Source organism: Petaurus breviceps, unplaced genomic scaffold, assembly GCF_028583685.1.
Source record: "Petaurus breviceps papuanus isolate PSGF00001 unplaced genomic scaffold, PetGlider_PUasm1.0 688, whole genome shotgun sequence".
Lineage (NCBI taxonomy): Eukaryota > Metazoa > Chordata > Mammalia > Diprotodontia > Petauridae > Petaurus > Petaurus breviceps.
Genome location: NW_027186457.1, coordinates 9,285,296 through 9,305,859, shown reverse-complemented (window position 1 = coordinate 9,305,859; position 20,564 = coordinate 9,285,296). Strand labels below are relative to the sequence as shown.

General features: G+C 37.4%; 1 protein-coding gene across 1 annotated transcript in view; it reads right to left on the bottom strand.

The window, feature by feature from the left end:
• Window positions 1-20,564, bottom strand: part of COL4A3 (collagen type IV alpha 3 chain) — a 171,507-nt gene that overhangs the window by 103,124 nt on the left and 47,819 nt on the right. Inside the window, exon 2 of the mRNA XM_069104555.1 lies at window positions 3,194-3,250. Within this exon, the coding sequence (XP_068960656.1) occupies window positions 3,194-3,250 (57 nt within the window). The remainder of the gene's footprint in view (window positions 1-3,193; window positions 3,251-20,564) is intronic.

Here is a 20,564-nt window from a genome sequence, read left to right as displayed (position 1 = left end):
AGAGAGAGAGAGAGAGAGAGAGAGAGAGAGAGAGAGAGAGAGAGAGAGAGAGAGAGAGAGAGAGAGGAAAGAGGGGGAGAGACAGAGACAGAGAGAGAGGGAGAGAAAGAGAGAGAGAGAGAAGAAAGGGAGAGAGAGAGAGAGGAGAGAGGGGGAGAGAGAGGAGAGAGAGAGACAGAGAGAGAGACAGAGACAGAGAGAGGGAGAGAAAGAGAGAGACAGAGACAGAGAGACAGAGACAGAGACAGAGAGGATATAGTTATCAGTGTCCAATAGCAGATAATGAAATTGTAGCTACCATAAGATTTCAGTCTTTCATGAAGATTTGTAGAAATAACATGGTATGGTAGAAAGAGTGGACTGTGGCACAGATGAAAAAGTGTTGAATTTGGCCAAGGATGACTTGTCCCCAGCTCATGCTCAGTTATATATGACCTCCTTCGAATCACTTAACCACTTTGAGCTTCAGTTACTTCTCTGTAAAATAAGCTGGATAGAGGATGGAGTTGAGCCTTGATGGTCTCAAAAGTCCCTTCCAGATGTGAATCTTTGGTCTTCAAATGCTGACTGGATTCACCAGACCTGGTTTAGATCCTGGTTCTGACTCTTACTAGTTACTTGACTTCTGATGTGTTATTTTACCTTGAAGTCTGAGGGCTTTTTTATCTATAAAATCGGGGTACTCATTATGAATCATCTGAAAGGGCTATTCTAAGAAAGGTGGCTTGTGAAATTTAAAGCTCTCATGCCCCCCACCCTTGCCCCAACACTTTTACCTTGAAAAGCCTCCTACTTCTGAAAGTTCAGAGCTGAGTGATGCAGACACTAAGTGGTGAGGCAATATAAAGGGGATAAAGGAATCAAATAAAGTGGAAAAAAAAAACCCTCTAACGGGAAACAAGAAAATGTCTTAAGGAGAACCTGAGGTAAGAGCCAAAGAATGCGACAGAAGCATGCATAATTGTAACACTCCTGTTGTGGGCTTTACTACCTCTTGTTCTGTTAGAGAACTATCATATTTAATCTGTCATTTGGTTAGGAGATAAATCAGTTGCAGGAAAACAGAAAAGATGGACTGGCAGATCTAATGGTCTGAATTAAGTAACAGTCATCACTGATAGTAAGGAGTGTCAATGAGGTTAATAGATGTATAAGTGAAACCTGGTAGGAGGGATGGATAAAATGCCAGGAAGAGTTGGAGTCAAGCCCTGCCTCTGATACAGAGGGATGGAAATAATTCAGCTATTTGGCAAAAAATCCTCTGAATTTTTAATTTTCAAAAGCACAAAATTCTAGGTCATTTGTGATTTGCTCTCAAACCTGTCTTTCTAGTCCTAATTCCTTTTTTTGGTACAAGTTTAACTGGGTCATTCACCCTGTTCTTACTCCCAGTTCCCCATCTCCACACCTTTGTCTTACAGAAAAGTCAGAGTGCTAAAATGATTACAAAGAAATGAAATTTTATTATTTTTAGCTACAAATGGACCAATGCTAGTATAATGACACAAGAACAATAGAGGCCTGAGTGACCTACTGAAATAAGTATGTATATAAGTATATACACACACATATAGTATATATACACATAAATATAAGCATATATAGCTGCTGAGATAATATATATGCATAGACATATACATACATGTACACATATACATATATATGTATATATCTATGTTTATATATATGTGTATATGAATGACCTGGGGTTACTATCTTATTTGTTTGCAGGTGATTAGTGCTTCTGAAACACGTGAAAACATTTGTTCTCTGCAGTTAGTTGAAAGATTCCCCCATCAAGCTTTTACATAAAATTCTTGGTACCATCTATGAGTACCCTCCACTCAAGCCTATTCTGGCTCTCCATGTCAGCACTAAGCTTATTCTGGCTTCTGAAAGGCTAAGTCAGGACGTTGCCAACTTTTACAAGCCTTGACGAGCACGAAGGGCTCTGCAACTCTGACTTTGTGTCTCTCACTCAGTCAATCAGCATACATTTTAAAAGCACCTATTATGTGCCAGGCACATAGAAGGATCCACTAAACCCAGTTTGGGGAGCCTCAGCACCAAAAGTTTGGGCACAAGGGGGTGAAATATTTTTGGCCACAGCAACTCATGAAGACTTGACCTTCCTAAGGCATGGAAGAGTTTCAATTTGTCTCAGTGGAGGGCACATCCACATTTGGGGAAGTAAGAGACCTTAGGAATTAGTGATGCATCTACAAGGAAAAGATTGGACACATTTATGTAGAAGCATAGACTTGGGGCTAGAAGGACCTTTTGAGGTCATCCAGTCCACTTCCTTATTTTACAGGTGAGGAAAATGAGTCCCAGAAAAGTAAAGGGATATATATGGTAATACAAGCAAGCAAGTAGAATTAAGACTCCAACCCAATTCAATGAACCACAGATTTAAAGACAGAAAGTACCTCCAACCCCTTCCTTTTACAATTGAAGAAATAGAAGCCCAAGAAAGTAAAAAGTTTCCTTTTTCAAGGTCACACAGAGAGAAAATGGCAGAGCTGGGATTTGAACTGGGGTCCTCTTGACCCCTAAGCCAACTCTCTTTCCCACTGCACTATGCAGCGTGTCTGCATCATGACAAATAGCATATGAATGGAGTTTGGATTGTCAAGATCTTGGCTGCATTCTTTCTGTTATTCTTGCAATCAGGTTCATTTCCTAGCCCCATGCTTTGTACACGGCAGGCTTGAAATCCTCACAGAATTGGTTCTCATTTGAATCTCACAGAAATGATTGTGGCTCCGATGCCCTCGACTCCCACTAGGTGGAGGTGGAGATCACGACATCCACACTGGCTCTTCTCCCAATGTTTAGTCAACCTCCATCTAATAAACCATGGTGGTTTCCACTTGACCTAAGTGGTTTTCAGTTGTCCTCTTGTGTTCTGCAAGATTGTAGTCAGAGCATAAATGTAGGGACATCCTCTGGAACTTCACTTTACTAATTATCTGCCCCTCTCTCACCACCCAAAGAGTTATAATTTAACTGCTGGTATTTAGGCCAGCCAGCCAAGGGCTTGAACAAGGCATTCTTTCAGGTTAATGTTTCTTTTTGGATACATTAAAATTGCAGCATTTGGAAAACTAATGGACACCACTCTTTCTAGATGTTATGAATGGAGCATGATGAGATTGGAGAAGCAAAATGTTAGTTAACATCTTATTCTTACCTTATCGCCTTTTATACCACCACAGAAGCACGGACCCTTGTCTGTACAGACACAGCCCTGTGGGGAAAGAAAGGAGTTTTGTTTAAAAACAAGGACAAATTTCTGTGTTATTTGATGAATCACAATGCGTAGGACAAAATGAATTCAGCCCCATCATTGTTTTCTTTTCTTTGACTCAAATTGCTTTGCTTGGCCTTTAAAGCCCCTCACAATCCACCTCTGCCTTATTAAACATTCCTCCCTAGCTCATGGTTCAGTCAAAATGACCTTGCTTTATCCCTCGGGCCTGGAGGGCACTGCCTCCCCTAATTTCCTTCAAAATTCAGCTCCTGATCACAGTTAGAACTGTCCTTCTTCCCCCTCCAAATTATCTTTTGTGCATATTTCATGTAGGAAATAAACTCCTTGGGGGCAGGGATTGTTTTTTTTTTCTTGTTGTTGTTTTGTTTTGTTTTTGTATACCCAATGCCTTACATTCAGTCATGTCTGACTCTTTCTGACCCTGTGGATCATAGCACCCCAATAGTGGTCATGAAATTTTCTTGGCAAAGCTACTGGAATGGTTTCCCATTTTCTTCTCCAGTGGAATAAGGTAAACAGAAGTTAAGTGACTTGCCCAAGGTCACACAGCTAGTAAATGTCTGAGGCCAGATTTGAACTGAGGTCTTCCTGACCCCAGGCCCAGTGCTCTCTCTACTAAGCCACTTGGTTGCTTCCTCGGACACATAGTAGGTGCTTCACAAATGCATGTTGGTTGATTTTTCAAGTGTAATTTACCATAGGAGGACGTTTCTGATTCTCCCAGATGCTAGTCTCCATTCCTTTTTTTAAATAATATTTTATTTTTTCCCAATTACATGCTAAAACAATTTTTTAAAAAAGCTTTGCATGCCAAATTCTATCCCTTCTTCCTTTCCTTCCCTCCTTCTTCTCTGAGATGGTAAGCAATGCGATACAGGTTATATATGTGCAATCATGTGAAACATTTTCATATTAGTCATTTTGTACAAGAAGAATCAAAGAAGGAAGGAAGGAAGAAAGAAAAATAGTGTGCTTCAGTATGTATTTGGACAATATCAGTTCTTTCTCTGCAGGTATATAGCATGTTTTCTCATGAATTCTTTAGGATTGTTTTGGATCATTGTATTTCTGAGAATAGCTGAGTCAGTCACAGTTTTTCATCATATAGTATTGCTGTTACTATGTACAATGTTCTTCTGGTTCTAGTCACTTTGCATCAGTTCATGTAAGTCTCTCTAGGTTTTTCTGAAATCTGCCTGTTTATCATTTATTATAGCACAATAGTATTCGATTGCAATCCACAGCTTATTCAACTATTCCCCAGTTGATGTATGTACCCTCAGTTTTCAATTCTTAACCACTAAAAGACCTAATATAAATATTTTTGTGTAAATAGCTCCTTCTCCCCACCCCCTTTTAAAAATCTCTTTTGTATACAGACCTAACAGTGATATTGCTGGATCAGAGGATATGCAGTTTTATAGCCCTTTGGGTATAGTTCCAAATTGCTCTGCAGAATGATCAGTTCACAACTCCACCAACAATACACTTGTATCTTAGTTTTCCCACATCCCCTCCAACTCCAAGGTAGTACTGCCATTCTCCTATCATCTTGTATTTATTTCATATATACTTTAAATGTAACTATTGTTTTCCTTGACAGAATGTAAATTCCCCAAGGGCAGGGACTGTTTTTATTTTTAATCTTTGTGTAGCAGGTTCCTGTGGTGCACAAAGGGTCTGGCTTATCATGTCCTCCTGTGTAACCTGGGCACCTGGCATCATGCCAAACACCTATTAGGTGTTTAATAATTTTTTCTTGATTGATTGATAGGACATTAAACCCTCTTTGTTTTGTACCACATGAATGGGCTTAAAGGGAACAGGAATTCCTTCAAAATGGGGTTGGGAGAGAAGGACGGGATAGCAGCTTTTGGATCCCCATTGTTTCCTTTACTAGCCTAATTCATTCCCCAAATCAAGGCCAATAACCCTCTATCTTCTCTCATGTCTCTCTGGAACTCTTGTGAAATGCTTTGGTCTTTCTGAAATATGTCTGAGGCTCAGAAACTATGGTCCACAGTGTTTGTATTTCTCTAAACAGAACAAACATCTCTCTGACCTTAGGTTGTGGGGAGATGAAATACATTTTTTGTTTTTCTAGCCACTTGAGGTACTTTGGGACATCTGCCGATTTTATGATAGATTAATTCTCTAGGATCTGCAGCAGAAGAGAGAAACAGTAACCAGTGACGAGCAGAAAACAAGTGGCTACGCTTTCTGCTTTCATTCAGGGATTTGAATAATATATGTCTAAACAAATATACATACACGTGCATCTACATTGTATATACATATATACATACAGACATGCATTAATTATTAAACTTAAAACTATGCTAAAACTTTTGGGATGTCATATGTATTTATGTATGTGTGCACATATATGTACATAATGTGTATATTATTTATCTGCATTTGTGGATATGAATAAAATGTATTTGTATTATATTTTATATATGTATATATAAATATGTGTACACATATACAGAAATATATAGTATACTTATATACATAAACCATTAAAGCATAAAACCATACAAATCTTTTGAGCTACTGTATATTTACATATATGTTTATGCATGCATATGTGTTTACATATGCACCCACATCTGTGTACATATACCCATGTATGTATATATTTATAGGTAGTCTTCCAAAGTCTCTTATGCTGGGTTAATGTTAATATCAATTTGCGTTCTCCAGAGTGGCTGGAAGAAGTCTCTGATTATAAATGTCCAAGGAAGGCAATTGGAGAGAGATATAAGAAATTAAAATGTTTCCTTAGATATCCCCCAAATAGCAGGAAATCTTTCCTAATCCCTTGTAACTCTAATGTCTTTCCTCTATTAATTATCACCTGTTCATCTTGTATATAACTTACTTGTTCATGTTTGCTTGTTGTCTCCCACATTAGATTTTCATGTATGTGTATACATGGTCGGTTGCTTGTTGTCCTTTGTTCTTGAAGAGGATCAAAATGACATCACTATATGGGAGTCAAAGTACAGTATGTCTGAATGTGGCTGATCAGACCAATATGACCTAGGAAGGCTCTTACCACACTCTGCGCACAAATAGTCCACATGAATACTTGGAGTGGAGATGTCTCTAAATTTGTTCATCTCATATTTCTTTTGAACTACTGCATATGTGTCTACCCACAATATGGAGAGATGTGTGTGTGTGTGTGTGTAATTAAGATTAGGACATAAAAAATAAAAACTCTGTTAGCAGATAATCTTTCCAGAGAGGAGAAGAATTAAATTCAGTTGCCTTAATTTTATAGAAAGAAGGAAGAAAAATGCAATTCTTTTCAGACCTTATCTCATTCATCCTTCTATTACATCTGAACAAGGGAAAGGAAGGAATTGAAAAAGAATAAGAATTTATACAGAGTGCTAGGAACTACACTAAGTACTTTGCAAATATTATCTAATTCTTTGACCAAGAGATCAATGTTCTCAAAGATCTGGATGTTATGTAAATGAAATGTATAGAGAATTCTTTGCAATTTTCAGTTTGTACCTGAATTTGAGGATGTTTTTGGTACAATGCAGTCATGCCAAAGGGCAAATATTCATAAATACCTCCAGTAGGTAGAATTGTGATTATTTTTATATTTCTCTTGTTAAAACTTATTGGTTGTTTTTTTTAAAAAAATCCTTCTTGGTTCAATGCCCTTAGTGTTCATAAGTGAAAGGAACTGTATTTGATTTTTCATTCATTTCATACTAGGGACTAAGAAATTAAGACTTACTTGACACTTTCACTTGTAATCAATACATATCTTTAGCCTGTTTTATTAAAGTGATTCATGAATTTATTCCTTATTGTCCCCTATTTGGGACATTTTACAATATTTTGTCTTTTTTCTATTTATGTGTAAAGGCTGACATTTGAAAACAATAACAGCTCTTGGAAGTATAGCCAGAATGTACAAAATTTTTAAATAAATGGATGGATACTCTTTCCAAAAGCAGTATGTACATCATGGCAAACAGACAATAGTGATAGCTCTGGGGCTCTGTGGATTCAGATTTTTCCAGGTTTCTGATATCCTCTTGGCAATATATTTGTATCTAAGACTTAGTGCCTCCAATGTATTTTGACCTATAATTCTACACTCTATTCTTGCTTAAACCTTCAGGTCAGATTTTGCTTATCACTGGGCTTCTCATTTGCAAGAAGATTTTTCTAGTCTTCTTTTACTCCTCTCCAAGCATTCTACAATCTATTTCCCTTTTTTTGTTGTTGTTTTTTTTAAAGCAATCAGGGTTAAGTAACTTGCTCAAGGTTACATGGCCAGTTATTTCTGGGTGTGGTGCTAAGTATCACAGCCCGGATTCGATCCCAGGTCATTCCGACTCTGGGGCCGGTGCTCTTACTCACTGAGCCACCTGGCCACCCCTTATAATCTATTTTCACTGGTCTAATTGTGATTCCTCCCAAAAGACATGCATCTCCCATCTCTGTGCCTTTGCACTGCCTGTCCCCAATGCCTGGAATGCTTTTCCTCCTTCCTTCCATCTCCTGGCTTTTCTGGCTTCTTTAAAGACTTAGCTCCAATCCCATTTTCTGCAGGAAATCTTTCCCAATCCCTTGCAACTCTAATGCCTTTCCTCTGTTAATTATTTCCTAGTGTAATGGAAATGTAAATTTTAAAGATCTTCCCTGCCCCTAGGCTAATGTGCACCTGAAGCCTGGGGTGGGAGGCTTGTTTTTCAGTAGATACTTCTTGATTGGCCAGTGAGTCAATAAGGTTGTTACATTCTCTGAGCCAGGAGAAGGCTATATAAGCCCTGATGTGTAGCTTTGTTTTGGGACTCACTTTGAGAAGTGTTCTGTGATTTGATCTGAATTCTGGGAAGCCGTTGTTGAGAGTCCCACGGCTTTGAAAAACCCAGAATGTGGAAACCCAGATGTTGACTGGGTATGGATGTAATGGTTGGACAGTTTGGAAATCTGTCTACTTGATGTTTCTGTCTTGATAATTATGCCTGTATACTTTGAGGTTCAGGGTGCTGACCTTTTCTCCTGAACAAGGTAAATGATATATGTCTGACTGATTAAAGTAAGCTTGTTAACCCATTTTGAGTTGCTTTCCTTTAACAAAGCAGATCCAAGAACCTGTGGTAGCAGCAAACCCTGAGGACGCTTGGGGTGCTTGCTGCTACACCTAGTTATCTTTTATTCATCTTATTTGTATACGTTTTCTTGTTGTCTCCTGCATTAGATTGTGAGCTCCTTGATGGCAGGGATTATCATTTATTTCTTTATATCCCTAGTGCTTAATAAATGCTTATTGACTGATCAAAATTATTCTATTGTACATGGTTCCATAGTTGTGCATGATACACCAGCAATGACTGTTCAACTCTGTGCACACATGAATGAAAATGAGGATGAGGAAGATGAAGAAGAAGAAACACTGGACTTAAGATCCCTATTCCACTAGCTGGTGATGCAGTCCATAGAATAAATATTTAGATTTACAAATGTGGCTTAAAATTTTTTAAAAAGAATTTACATATTCATGTACATAGCTAGAAAAAATAATAAAATTTATCTAGAGGAACAAAAGGTCAAGAATATCAAGAAAATTAATGAAAATAAAATTTGAAAGAAGAGGTCTTAGCAGTACCAGATCTCAAACAATATTATAAATTGGTAATCATCAAAACATTTTGGTACTGGATAAGAATCAGAGTGGTTGACCAATGAAATAGATTAGGTACACAATATACAGAAACAAATGAGCATAGTAACCTAGTATTTGATAAGCTAAAGATCCAAGCTATTGGGGAAAGTACTCACTATTTGACAAAAACTGCTGGGAAAACTGGAAAATAGTCTAGGCATAAGAACAAAATTTCATACTGCATACTAATATAAAACTCAAAATAGGCACATAATTTAGACATAAGGGGAGCATGGAAGAAAATACCTAGCATATTTATGGATAGGGGAAGAGCTTATGATAAAACAAAATAGAGAGATATCCATGGGAAGTAAAATGGTTCATTTTAATTACATAAAATTAAAAAGTTGTTGCAAAATAAAATCAATACAGACAAAATTAGAAGAAAAGCAGGAAATTGGGGTAAATTTTAAAGCATTTCTCTGATAAATGTGTAATTTCTCAAATATATAGGGAACTGAATCAACTTTATAAAAATAAAAGCCATTCCCCAATTGCTAAGTGACCAAAGGATATGAATGGACAGAATAGAAGAAATCAAAGCCAACAATAGTTATATGTAAAAATGCTCTAAATCACTATTAATTATAGAAATGTAGATTAAAACAACCCTGAGGTATTACTTGACAAGTATTAGTTAGACTAAGATGATAAAAAAAAGAAAATGACAAATGCTGGAGGGGATGCGGGAAATAGGTACACTAACATGCTGCTAGTGGAGCTGTGAACTGGTCCAGCTATTCTGGAAAACAATTTGGAACTAAGGTCAAAGAACTATAGTACTGTGCATACCCTTTAACCCAGAAATATCACTACTAGGCATATATCCCAAGGAGACCAAAGAAAAAGGACAAGAACTCATATGTGTAAAATTATTTATAACAGCTCTTCTTGTGGTGGCAAAGAATTGGAAACTGAGGGAATGCCCATCAATTGGGAAATGAAAAAACAAGTCATGGAGTATGAATGTGATGCAATACTATAAGAGAAGATAAGGATGATTTCAGGGGTGGCCAGGTGGCGCAGTGAGTAAGAGTGCCGGCCCTGGAGTTGGGAGGACCCGGGATTGGTTCCGGCCTCAGATACTTAACACCCACACACACAAACTGACCGTGTAACCTTGGGCAAGTTACTTAACCCCAATTGCTTTTTTTAAAAAAAGAGGATGATTTCAGAAAAACCTGGAAAGACTTATGTGAATTGATACAAAGCAAAGGGAGCAGAACCAGGAGAACAATGTACATAGTAACAGCAATATTATAAAGATAATTAACTGTGAAAGCCTTAATAACTTTGATCAATACAATGATTCATCATGATTCTAAAGCACTCAGGATGAAAAAGGCCATACACATACAGATTAAGAACTGATTGACTCAGAGTGCAGATTAAAACATTGTTTTCCTTTATTTTTCTTGCTTTTTTTTTGAGGGGGGGAGGGACATGGCTAATGCAGAAATATGTTTTGCATGACTTCATATGCACAATATATATCATATTTCTTGCCTGCTCAATGGGTGGGAGAGGTGATGGAGGGAAGAAGAGAATTTGGAACTGAAAATAAAAATAAAAGTAATAAAAATATATAATATACATAAAAGAATGTGTATATTATATATGTATATACAGATATACATATTTTGAGGAAAAGTAGAGCTCACTAAAATTCTCCATGATCCAGATTGTTGAAAAATGCTTTTTACTTATTTGAAATTATATATTAATGATCATTAAAGCTTCATTTTGTTTTAATCCAATTGTGAAATACAATTACCTTTACCCTCTTTTAGAGCATAGAGAAATTTTTGTATTTATACTTTAGATCCATACACCTTTGCATTGGGAAGGTCTGTTCTAGTGGCAACAGTTTTGAGGGTGTCAAAGCATCCTTTTTCATGATATCTGAAAGAGGGAAGGCTACTAAATGTCTGCAAAAAAAATCAGGGATGTTATGACTACTAGAAAAGACAGTGGAAAAAATATTTCTAGCTACTGACTTTTATGCCTACTTTTCTCTCTCTGCAAAATCTGAAAATAATCTGTGCATGTTTGAGGGTATCCTCAATAAGGAGATAAGAAACAAACAGGCAGGCTTCTGCAAATGACATTTTAGAGCTAGAATCCTAGGATCCCATACAGTGCAGACAGCACTGGACCTGGGGTGAGAAGAATTAAGTTCAAAACTAGTCTTAGGCATTTACTATATGAATATGAATTTACTATATGAAAATGAAGAGGTTACCCAAAATAGAGGGTTAGAGACCCCAAAGTACCAACATGCTGGGTCCTGCTGAATGACTTTACCAAGTGCGACCTTAGCAAGTCACTTTGTGACTCAATTTCCTGATGTGTAAAATGGAGACAATAACAGAATCTATCTCCCATGGTTATTATTAAGATTAAATGAATAATATTTGTAAAGCACTTTGCAAACCAAAAAGTGCTATATAAAGTTATTATCATTATATTATTATCATCATTATTCATCATATCATCATCATTATTATTTTTATCATATAGCAACGCCACATTTTAATTGGTACACAATTGACTGAAAGGTGCAGAGAATACTAAAGGTCAATGTCCTTGTTATTTATTAGTTATAAAAAAGGCATACAATATGGTAGAGCAAAATGAGACCTTAAAGGTGCTTGTCTTTAGACATCAAGATGTCTACCATGCATATATTAAAATTGTTCAAACTTCCCTGAAAAGTGTGACAATAGATGTAACTTTGTTCTCCAATCCTCTGTGTTCCATGAACTTTTGATTATAAATTCAAGGAAGGCATAAAATGGAGAGATATCTGCTCACTTAAAGTGCTTGCTATTGTCATGGAAGAGGTCAATGGAGAGTCCAGAAGGAAGGAATCATTATTCTCTACAGACCAAGGGATCATAGATCTAAATCTGGAGGAACCTCAGAGGCCATTCAGTTCAATCTTTTCATTTTACAGATATGGAAACTGAGGCCCAGAGAGGTTTTTAAGTAACTTTGCCCAAGGGAACATAGGTAGTATAGGTAGTATGTACGAGAGGCACATAATAGGTGCTTTTAAAATGTTTGCTGATTGAGTGATAGACATAAAGTCAGAGTTGTATTTGGCATAGTGATTGGCACATAGTAGGCACTTAATAGATATTTCTATTCTAAAGAGCTCTATAGCTGATTTTACCTACTGGTGCATAAAAAGTGTTCCTTGTTTTAGTTCCCTTCTCTTTCCCCTCAAGTTCAATTCAACTTAAGGGTAAGCTCATAGCATCCAAAGCCAATTAACCCTATTGAGCCATTCTGTTGATTTTACTCTATTAACATTGACTTGACTGGCCTCTCTGCCAACCAATAACTTAAAGCAAAATAATCAGTGAAAGGCAAAGCTGCCTAAGGAGAAAGAGGGTGGTGCCAGCTAGGCTCAAAAGGTTGTCCTGGGCAGATCCCTAGGCTGTGCTCTCCTCCTCATTCTCATGTTAAGCAATTGACTATGAAACTTGGGTATATTTATCTAAGAAGAGATTCACATCAGAATTCTCCACCTTCAACACACACACACAATCACATGGAGCAGGAATTTTTTCAGGTAAGTATTGGACTAGATTTGATGTTTCTTCTGATTTTGAGATCTTTGACAAGCCCAGGTTTTGCTAAAATAGTCTTTATTTCAGAAGAACCCACCACATCTCCTGTAATAACCCGCTTTCCTTTTCAGTACAGCTCTAATTGTTAGGAAGTTTTTGAGCCACAATCTACCTACAGATATGTTCCATCAGTTGGTCCTAATTCTGCCCTCAAGAGGTCAAACAGAAAGTTTATTTTCTCATTTATATGGCATCGCTTTGAAATGTTTAAAGAAATTAGTCATAGGGGTGGCCAGGTGGTGCAGTGAGTAAGAGTGTCAGATCCAGCATCGGGAGACCTGGGATTGGTTCCGGCCTCAGATACTCGGCACTCACACAAAAATAATAACTGGCCGTGTAACCTTGAGCAAGTTACTTAACCCCAATTGCTTTAAAAAAAAAAAGAAATTAGTCATGTTCCCATCGTCTTCTCTTCTCTGAGAATTACATAGCTTTTTCAACCAGTCCTTAAAGAGCATGACCTTGAGGTCTTTCACCATCCTGATCCCTTCCCCTGGACTTTCTCCATCTTGTTGTCCTTTCTAAAATGTGGCATCCAGACTGAAAACAATACTCTAATTATGATCTGATATGGCCAGGTCTCATGAGACAGAGACCATCTCCCCCTTCTGGACACTGTGTCTTCTGAGGCTGATAACCTTAGATTGCATTAGATTTGAGGGTTGTCATTCTGAATTAGCAATAGGAGTTTGTGATCCATTTAAACCCCTAGAAACTTTTCAGAACTACCTACCCACAATTTCCTTCTCCACCCACCTCCATATTGTACTTATGAAGTTGATTTTCTGGCTAATGTAGAGACATGTGAAGTTAGATAATAGTACAATTAGTTGGATTAAGAAATAGCTCACTGACCCTATTAGTACTGGTTAATAGAGCAAATGAAACCTGAAGGAAGGTCTCTAGTGGAGAAACACTGGGCTCTAAGTCTAACCTTATTCTGCTTAGTATTTTATTGTTGACTTCAGTGTAGCTATGGATAAAGGTAATATGGTACAATAGGAATGCTAGATTGGGAGGGAGAAGACCTAGGTTTGAATCCTAGCTCTGCCATCTGCTACCTGTGTATCCTTGGGCAAATGACTTCTCTCAAGCCCTCAGTTTCCTCCTGTGAACTGAGACAATTGAGCCAGATAACCTTTAAGTTCTTTAAAGTTTTAAATCTATGACCTTAAGATTTTGTCAAGCCAGCACATCTAATAAGATGAAATTTATTAAGGATAAATGTAAAACTTGATACTTGGGTAAAAACAAAATTGTGATCCGGAATAGGGCAGATGTGCTTAGAGAACAAAGGGAGTTTTAATGGACTATAAACCCAATATAAGGGAACGGTATGATGCAACAACCAAAAAAGCTAGTATGACCTTGGACCACATCAATGCAAATATAGGGGTCAAAAAAAGAGAGGTGATAATGTTGCCACCACAGACACAAAAGTCTTCAGATGAGCATGGAAATATTTCTGAGTCCATATGATCCTATTTTTGGCACCACAGCTTGTCTGGGGATGCCCTTGAATGCTTCTTTTTCCAGAGACTTTGTGGGAGTTCTCAGTCTGCCCCTCTGCCCATTCTTCACTGATTCCTGAAAGTCAGTGGGTAGATCCATCATTGAGTGGATCAAAAATAAATTCAAGAATTTGATTTACTGCCTTTTCATGGATAAGTCACTTCAACTGTCTGAATCTTTGTTTTCTCATAAAGAATGTTGGAATAAGATCCTTGTCTGTCTCTATCTACTTCACACACCATTAGTTAAATTCAACAAACATTTATTAAGAATCTTCTATGGAAGAGGATTTGTGCCACAAGCTAAATATTAAGATTAATAAATCATTATTCCAGGGCAACTATATATATATATATATAATGACTGCAACAATGTAATTGGAAACAAAAAACAACAAAGAAATAGAAAGGGGATGCTGCAAAAATATAACGTCTAAGTTTGACCCCAAAGAAGAGAGATGAGAAGATATTTTACCATATATCTTTGCAGAGCTGGGAGAGAGGGACTTTGAGTGTGGAACATTGCATTCAGTATTGGACTTTTTCAATATGTACATTAGTTATGGATAGGTTTTCCCCCTTTTTTATTCTTTGGCTCTCTGGGAGGAAGGAAGGAAGGATACATTGGGCAATGTAAATAGCATAAAACAATGTATATGTAAATATATATGAATTTTTAAAAAAGATACTCAATATAATTTCATTGAATCATATTAAATATTACAATCATTCACAAACTCTTACATACTGCAATTTGATGATTGGAGTGCCTATGCAAACTGTGAGTTATATGGGGATTCCTCATCTTTCTTTCAGATCATTTGGGAGCAGCAGTCCCTAGACAAAGCTCATTGATTAGTCGTGTTCAACTCTTCCTGACTGCATTTGGGGTTTTCTTGGCAAGGATACTAGAGTAGTTTGCTATTTCCTTCTCTAGTTCATTTTACAAATGAGGAAACTGAGGCAAACAGGGTTAAGTGTTTTGCCCAGGATCATACATCTAGTAACTATCTGAGGCTGCATTTGAACTCGGGTTTTCCTGACTGACTGGCTCTCTATCCACTGTGCCACCTAGCTGCCCTCTGAACAGAGGGCTATTTGCACATTTAAAAGCTGACATGTGTGTCATAATATGTGCTACATTTTCTTCTGGGTTGTTGTCTAACCTAACCATTACAGAAATTTTTTGTGCCCTGGAGCAGAGTAGCTCACCTTAGATAAACACAGCTCACTGTGGCTAAATTGTGTTCAGGTTCAATCCTTGGCACAAGTTTCTCCAAATGCAAAGCACCTCCCACCTAAAAGTGGAAGATGGCCAATGTTATCAAATTACCAAGCCATATAACATAGTTTGTGGGCTACTAAACTGTGAAGGCAGAATATCTATTTTATATTAAATTTCTAGTCCTAATAAAAGGTCTGAGGACCATTTTCTGTCTCTGGTAACTTTTTAAATTGATTCTTCATAAAGATAAGATATAAATATTTGCAATGTTTCAAAGAGATGAATGTGTTCACTAGTATTACCAAATTAACTAAGTTGTGGTGACCATTTGTTCCAGTCTCCTTAGTTTTATGAGATTTCAGTGAAAACTGAGAATGTAAAAAATTACGTAGAACCACTCCCTGTTGTCTCTAGGAGCCAATATAACCTCTTTGGCTGGAAGTATTGAAAGTCCTCCCCAGCCAGCTCTAGCTACCTCTTCAGCTTTCTTTTCTGATTCCCCTCCAAGTAGTGTATATTACAGACAGATTAGATCGCTAATTGTTCTACAAACAAGATTTGTCATCTCTTGCCTCCACATATGTGTGCCTTGCCTAAGATGCATTCCTTCTTCATCTCTACCTTTCAGGATGCTTATCTTCCTTCAAGAGTCAGTTCAGGTGCCATGGCCTCCTTCTAGTCTTCTCTTTCCTTTATACCCCTCCCCCTACATTTTTTAGATTTCATCTCAGGACATATAACTCCATTGCACACGTACCTCCCATCACATAAGTTATTTGAGAGCAGAGAATGTGTCATTTCTATCTTCAAACCCTTGGTGCCTAGCATAGTACTTTGTACTTGGTAGGTACTCAGTCAATATATATTAACAGTCAAACACTGAGAGAAACCATTATAATTCTTGTGGATTTTGTTTTTCTTAAATAAATGAGCATGCTTTAGTTAGGATAAAAAAAACACAGATTAAAATATACTAACTAGGGGCGGCCAGGTAGCACAGCAAGTAAGAGCACCGGCTCCAGTGTCAGGACGACCTGGAGATCGAATCCCGGGCTCAGACACAGCACCACACCCAGAAAAACCTGGCCGTGTAACCTTGAGCAAGTTACTTAACCTCGATTGCTAAAAAAAAATAAAATAAAAAAAATAAAGTATACTAACTACATAAAAGGACTTCAAGAAAGTAAGCCAGTATATTAATAGAATGAATATTAATAGAATTAATAAAACAGGGAGAGGACATAAAGAAGACGAAAATACAAATGTGTTAGCAGTAACACCCTGTGAACATTATGAAATTGAAAACTGGCCCATTTATACACATGTAGAGAAAAGAGTGGTCATGGAAATGAGAGATCATGGAAAACAACCAAGGAAATCTGGGCTGCCTCTATGTGAAATAAAGCATCTGGTTATTTCAAACATTCAAGTGATTAACTGAAGTCTTAGTGTCCAGATGTTTGGTGTCATATAAATGTGCTCTTAGAATAAGAATATGGAAAAAACCCCTAAGAGATGAAGTTAAGCAGGAGAAAAATCTCAACTAGGATAAGTAAAGGGAGATAATAACAGGAAAGATTTAGATAGAATAATGAGGAAAAAGAGTAAACAATGGAAAAATGAGGAGTAAAAACAGGTAGAGGAAGCCCAGGATAGAAAGAATGGGAAAGAAGAAAGGAAAAAAATTGTAGAAAAACAAAGAATAGCATCAATAGATAACAAGATGTAGAAACTCTCTATGGGGCATAATCTCTTTATTGCAAAAGGACAAGGACAAAAACAAAAGGAGTTTCTAATGATTCTGAATTATAAACTAAATGATGAAAAGGCCTGCAGAATATAACATAAACATTTAAAATGCAAAATCTAAACTCATTTTAATTCATTTTATTAGGCAACATTAAAGCTCTTTTATCTGTTGTCTCAAGGGTGTGATGGTAAAATGTTTAACAATCAGGTCTATATACTTTAAAGTTCAATTTAAACTATTAATTCTTTCTCTGTCACTTTCTTAAGTATAGGTAATCAACAATATAATCAATCAAGCCCTGTTTTGTTGTGTTTGCTGATTTCTGAGGTGTAAGAGCTTACTCTGAAAATTTAATAGTATGATGGTGTGGCTCCAACATACCCCTAGTGCGCCATTAGAATATTAGCTCCTTGAGGGCAGAACCTATCTTTCTTTTTTGCTTGTATTTGTATCCCTCTTCCTTAGCACAGTGCCCAGCACATAGTAAGTGCTTATTATATTCTTATTGCCAGACTAATTGGAAGTAACAGTTGGCACTTTAAGGTTTCCAAAGCACCCTACATGTTCTCTCACTTGATCCTCACAACAATCCTCTGAGGTAGGTGTTATTATTGTCCATCTTTTACAGATGAGTTAACTGAAACTAACCACAGTTTAGTTACTTACCTAAGGTCATATAGCTAGTGTCAGGATTTGAACTCAAGTCTTCCTGACTCTGGGGCAGCTAGGTGGCAGAGTAGATAGAGTGCTGGACCTGAAGTCAAGAAGATTCATTTTACTGAGTTCAAACCTGGCCTCAGACACTTACTAGCTGGGTGACCCTAGGCAAGTCACTTAACCCTATTTGCCTCAGTTTCCTCCTCTGTAAAATAAACTGGAGAAGGAAATGGCAAAACCACGCCAATATCTCCACCAAGAAAGCCCCAAATGGGATCATGAAGAATCAGACACGACTGAACAACAACAATTTTCTTCACTTTATCCAAGTGCATCACTCTATCTTCTAATGCCACTTAGCTACCCCTAGAAACCTATAAGTCACAGACCTTTTTTGAAACTGCTAAATTTTCATTATTATCCCACCCTTTTGCTTGAATTCCTTCAATATTTCAAATGGAAAATTACATGGGAGCTCTCTGTGTCAATGAAATCACAGATCCAATTTCCCTCCCCAAGTTATTTGTCTGAGTAAATATTCATCTTATATATAAATAAGGGGATCATTTCTATTCCTTCTTTTACTTAGTCTTTCAAATATTATACCCTTAAATTATCACATCTACAACTGAGAGTGTCAGAAGATGTTGACTGCATCTATGCAATTCTGCAAAAAGCATCACATTAGGTTCAGAGCTGGGAAAGATTATAAATATTTATTCCAAGTTCCTCACAGTATAAATAAGGAAACTGAGACTCACAGAAGTTGAGATTTGCCCAAAGTTACGCAGTTAGTTACCAAATGGTATAGCTGGGATAAGAAATCAGGTGATTTTCTTGTTCTTTGTTCTTTTCAGGATCTGATGCATCTTCCCTACTTAGTAATGAATGGAACCTCCAAGCCTGGGAGGTTTGTCACTGGTCATATCACTGGCATATAAAAGGCAGGAATTTAGAAGGGAGAATGTGAGGTGGGAGAAGATAACCTCACAGCAGCTCCATACAGCCTTTTTGTTTTTGGAATTTCTCATTTATTCATTTTGTATTACAAGACAGAAAGAATCTTGGGGACAGAGGGAATACGAGGTGCCTCAGATACACTCAAACTTTTTTAATTGTTGGCATAAATGTAAAGGGGACTTTCTAACCCTAAGGCTTTAGACAAAGCAAGTATAAAAGACAATGTCTGGTGTCGCTAATTGTCTAGCTTGTTGGCTTGTTGGTAAAGTTTAGACTCTGCCCTAAGGCTCTGGAAATTAACACACTCTTTTCTTATTGAGGGAAAACCACATATTGCTAAAGTTTTCATGTATGAGGGCCTTTCTCGCTAAGAGTTGAAATGTATCCTCTAGGTTATAAACTGAAAAAGAAAATGGCAGATCGAGTTCCGCCACATGTGGGGAAAGGGTAGCATCTCAGTTGAAGACTCCAGATGAGACCCAGTAGGTGGCAGCAAAGAGAACAGTCCAATGAAGATAAAGAACCAGAAAGGACAGCTGATAAAATGATTATTCCCAGAAAAGCATCATGATGAGGCCATCTTAAAACATTGGCAGCCCTCTAGTGCTGAAGGCATAGGTTACCCATGCATATCTGAGATGCCACACAGTTTCTCTGGCCACATGGGTTCCTTATGTGTGTCTCCACATGTGATCTCTACGCCTACCTGTTCTTCCTATTGTAGGTCTGTCATGTGTGGGAGATTGTGCCCCAGACTCTTAGGGCAAGTTTATGTTGCCATATTTTTTTTTCTCCATTTCATGAAAGCTTTTATTTTGAACTAACTAGGTCTCTGGTTGAGTGGTAAAAGTAAATATATTTGTGAAAGGCTGTGCCTCATGGTTTTTTTGGGGAATGTTCTATTGCCATCTTTTAAAAAAATGTTATTAAATATCTTTCATTTGAACTAATTGTGTTCTTTGGTTAAGTAATAAAAGTAAACATATTGTTGGGGGTTCATGACCTATGATTTCAGTGGATGAAGACCTAGAGTCTACTTTGAACCTGGGTAGCTTTTATGGGAAGCCAACAGGTGAAAAGGGGTGCCCCAGGGGCTGCATTTGTGTTCATGCAGAAATGTGTGCATGGGTAAGCAAGTAATACAAGTATTGTCAGGCATGACATTTTGCTTCAGTGTTTCTAAATTTCCTTGTATTACCCCCAAAGAAAATGATTAGATGATGTCAAGTCTGGAGACTCGGCCAACAATAGCTGCTTACCACAAATTGCTTCAAAAGAATTAATTTCCTTCATTATTGAATTAGGAGTTGCTCTGTTTTACTGAAACCATAAATCACACTCACCCAGTCTTCACATAAAAATGGCTGAGCAATGTGTTGATCACTTTTATCATTTGTAATTTTCATGAAAAATAAAGGCCCATAAAAAATAAACCATCATGAAATTGTACATCTAACCCTCATGTTTCATGAATTGAAACAATTCTTCCTGCCAAATATCAGCCTTTTTCCTGGGTTAAATCCATCTAAATTTAGAGGTGACTAGATGGTACAGTAGCCAGACTCTAGAGCACTGGGCCTGCAGTCAGGAAGACCTGAGTTCAAATTCAACCTCGTATACTTACTAGCTGTGTGACTGTCAGAAAGTCACTTAACCTTTGTTTGCCTTGGTTTCCTCAGTTGTAAAATAGCACCTACCTGCCAGGGTTGTTGTGAAGATCACATGAGATAATATTTGTAAAGTGTTTAGTACCATGCCTGGTACATAGTAAGTAATTAATAATGTTTCCTTCCTTCCTTCCTTTCTTCCTTCCTTCCTTCCTTCCTTCCTTCCTTCCTTCCTTCCTTCCTT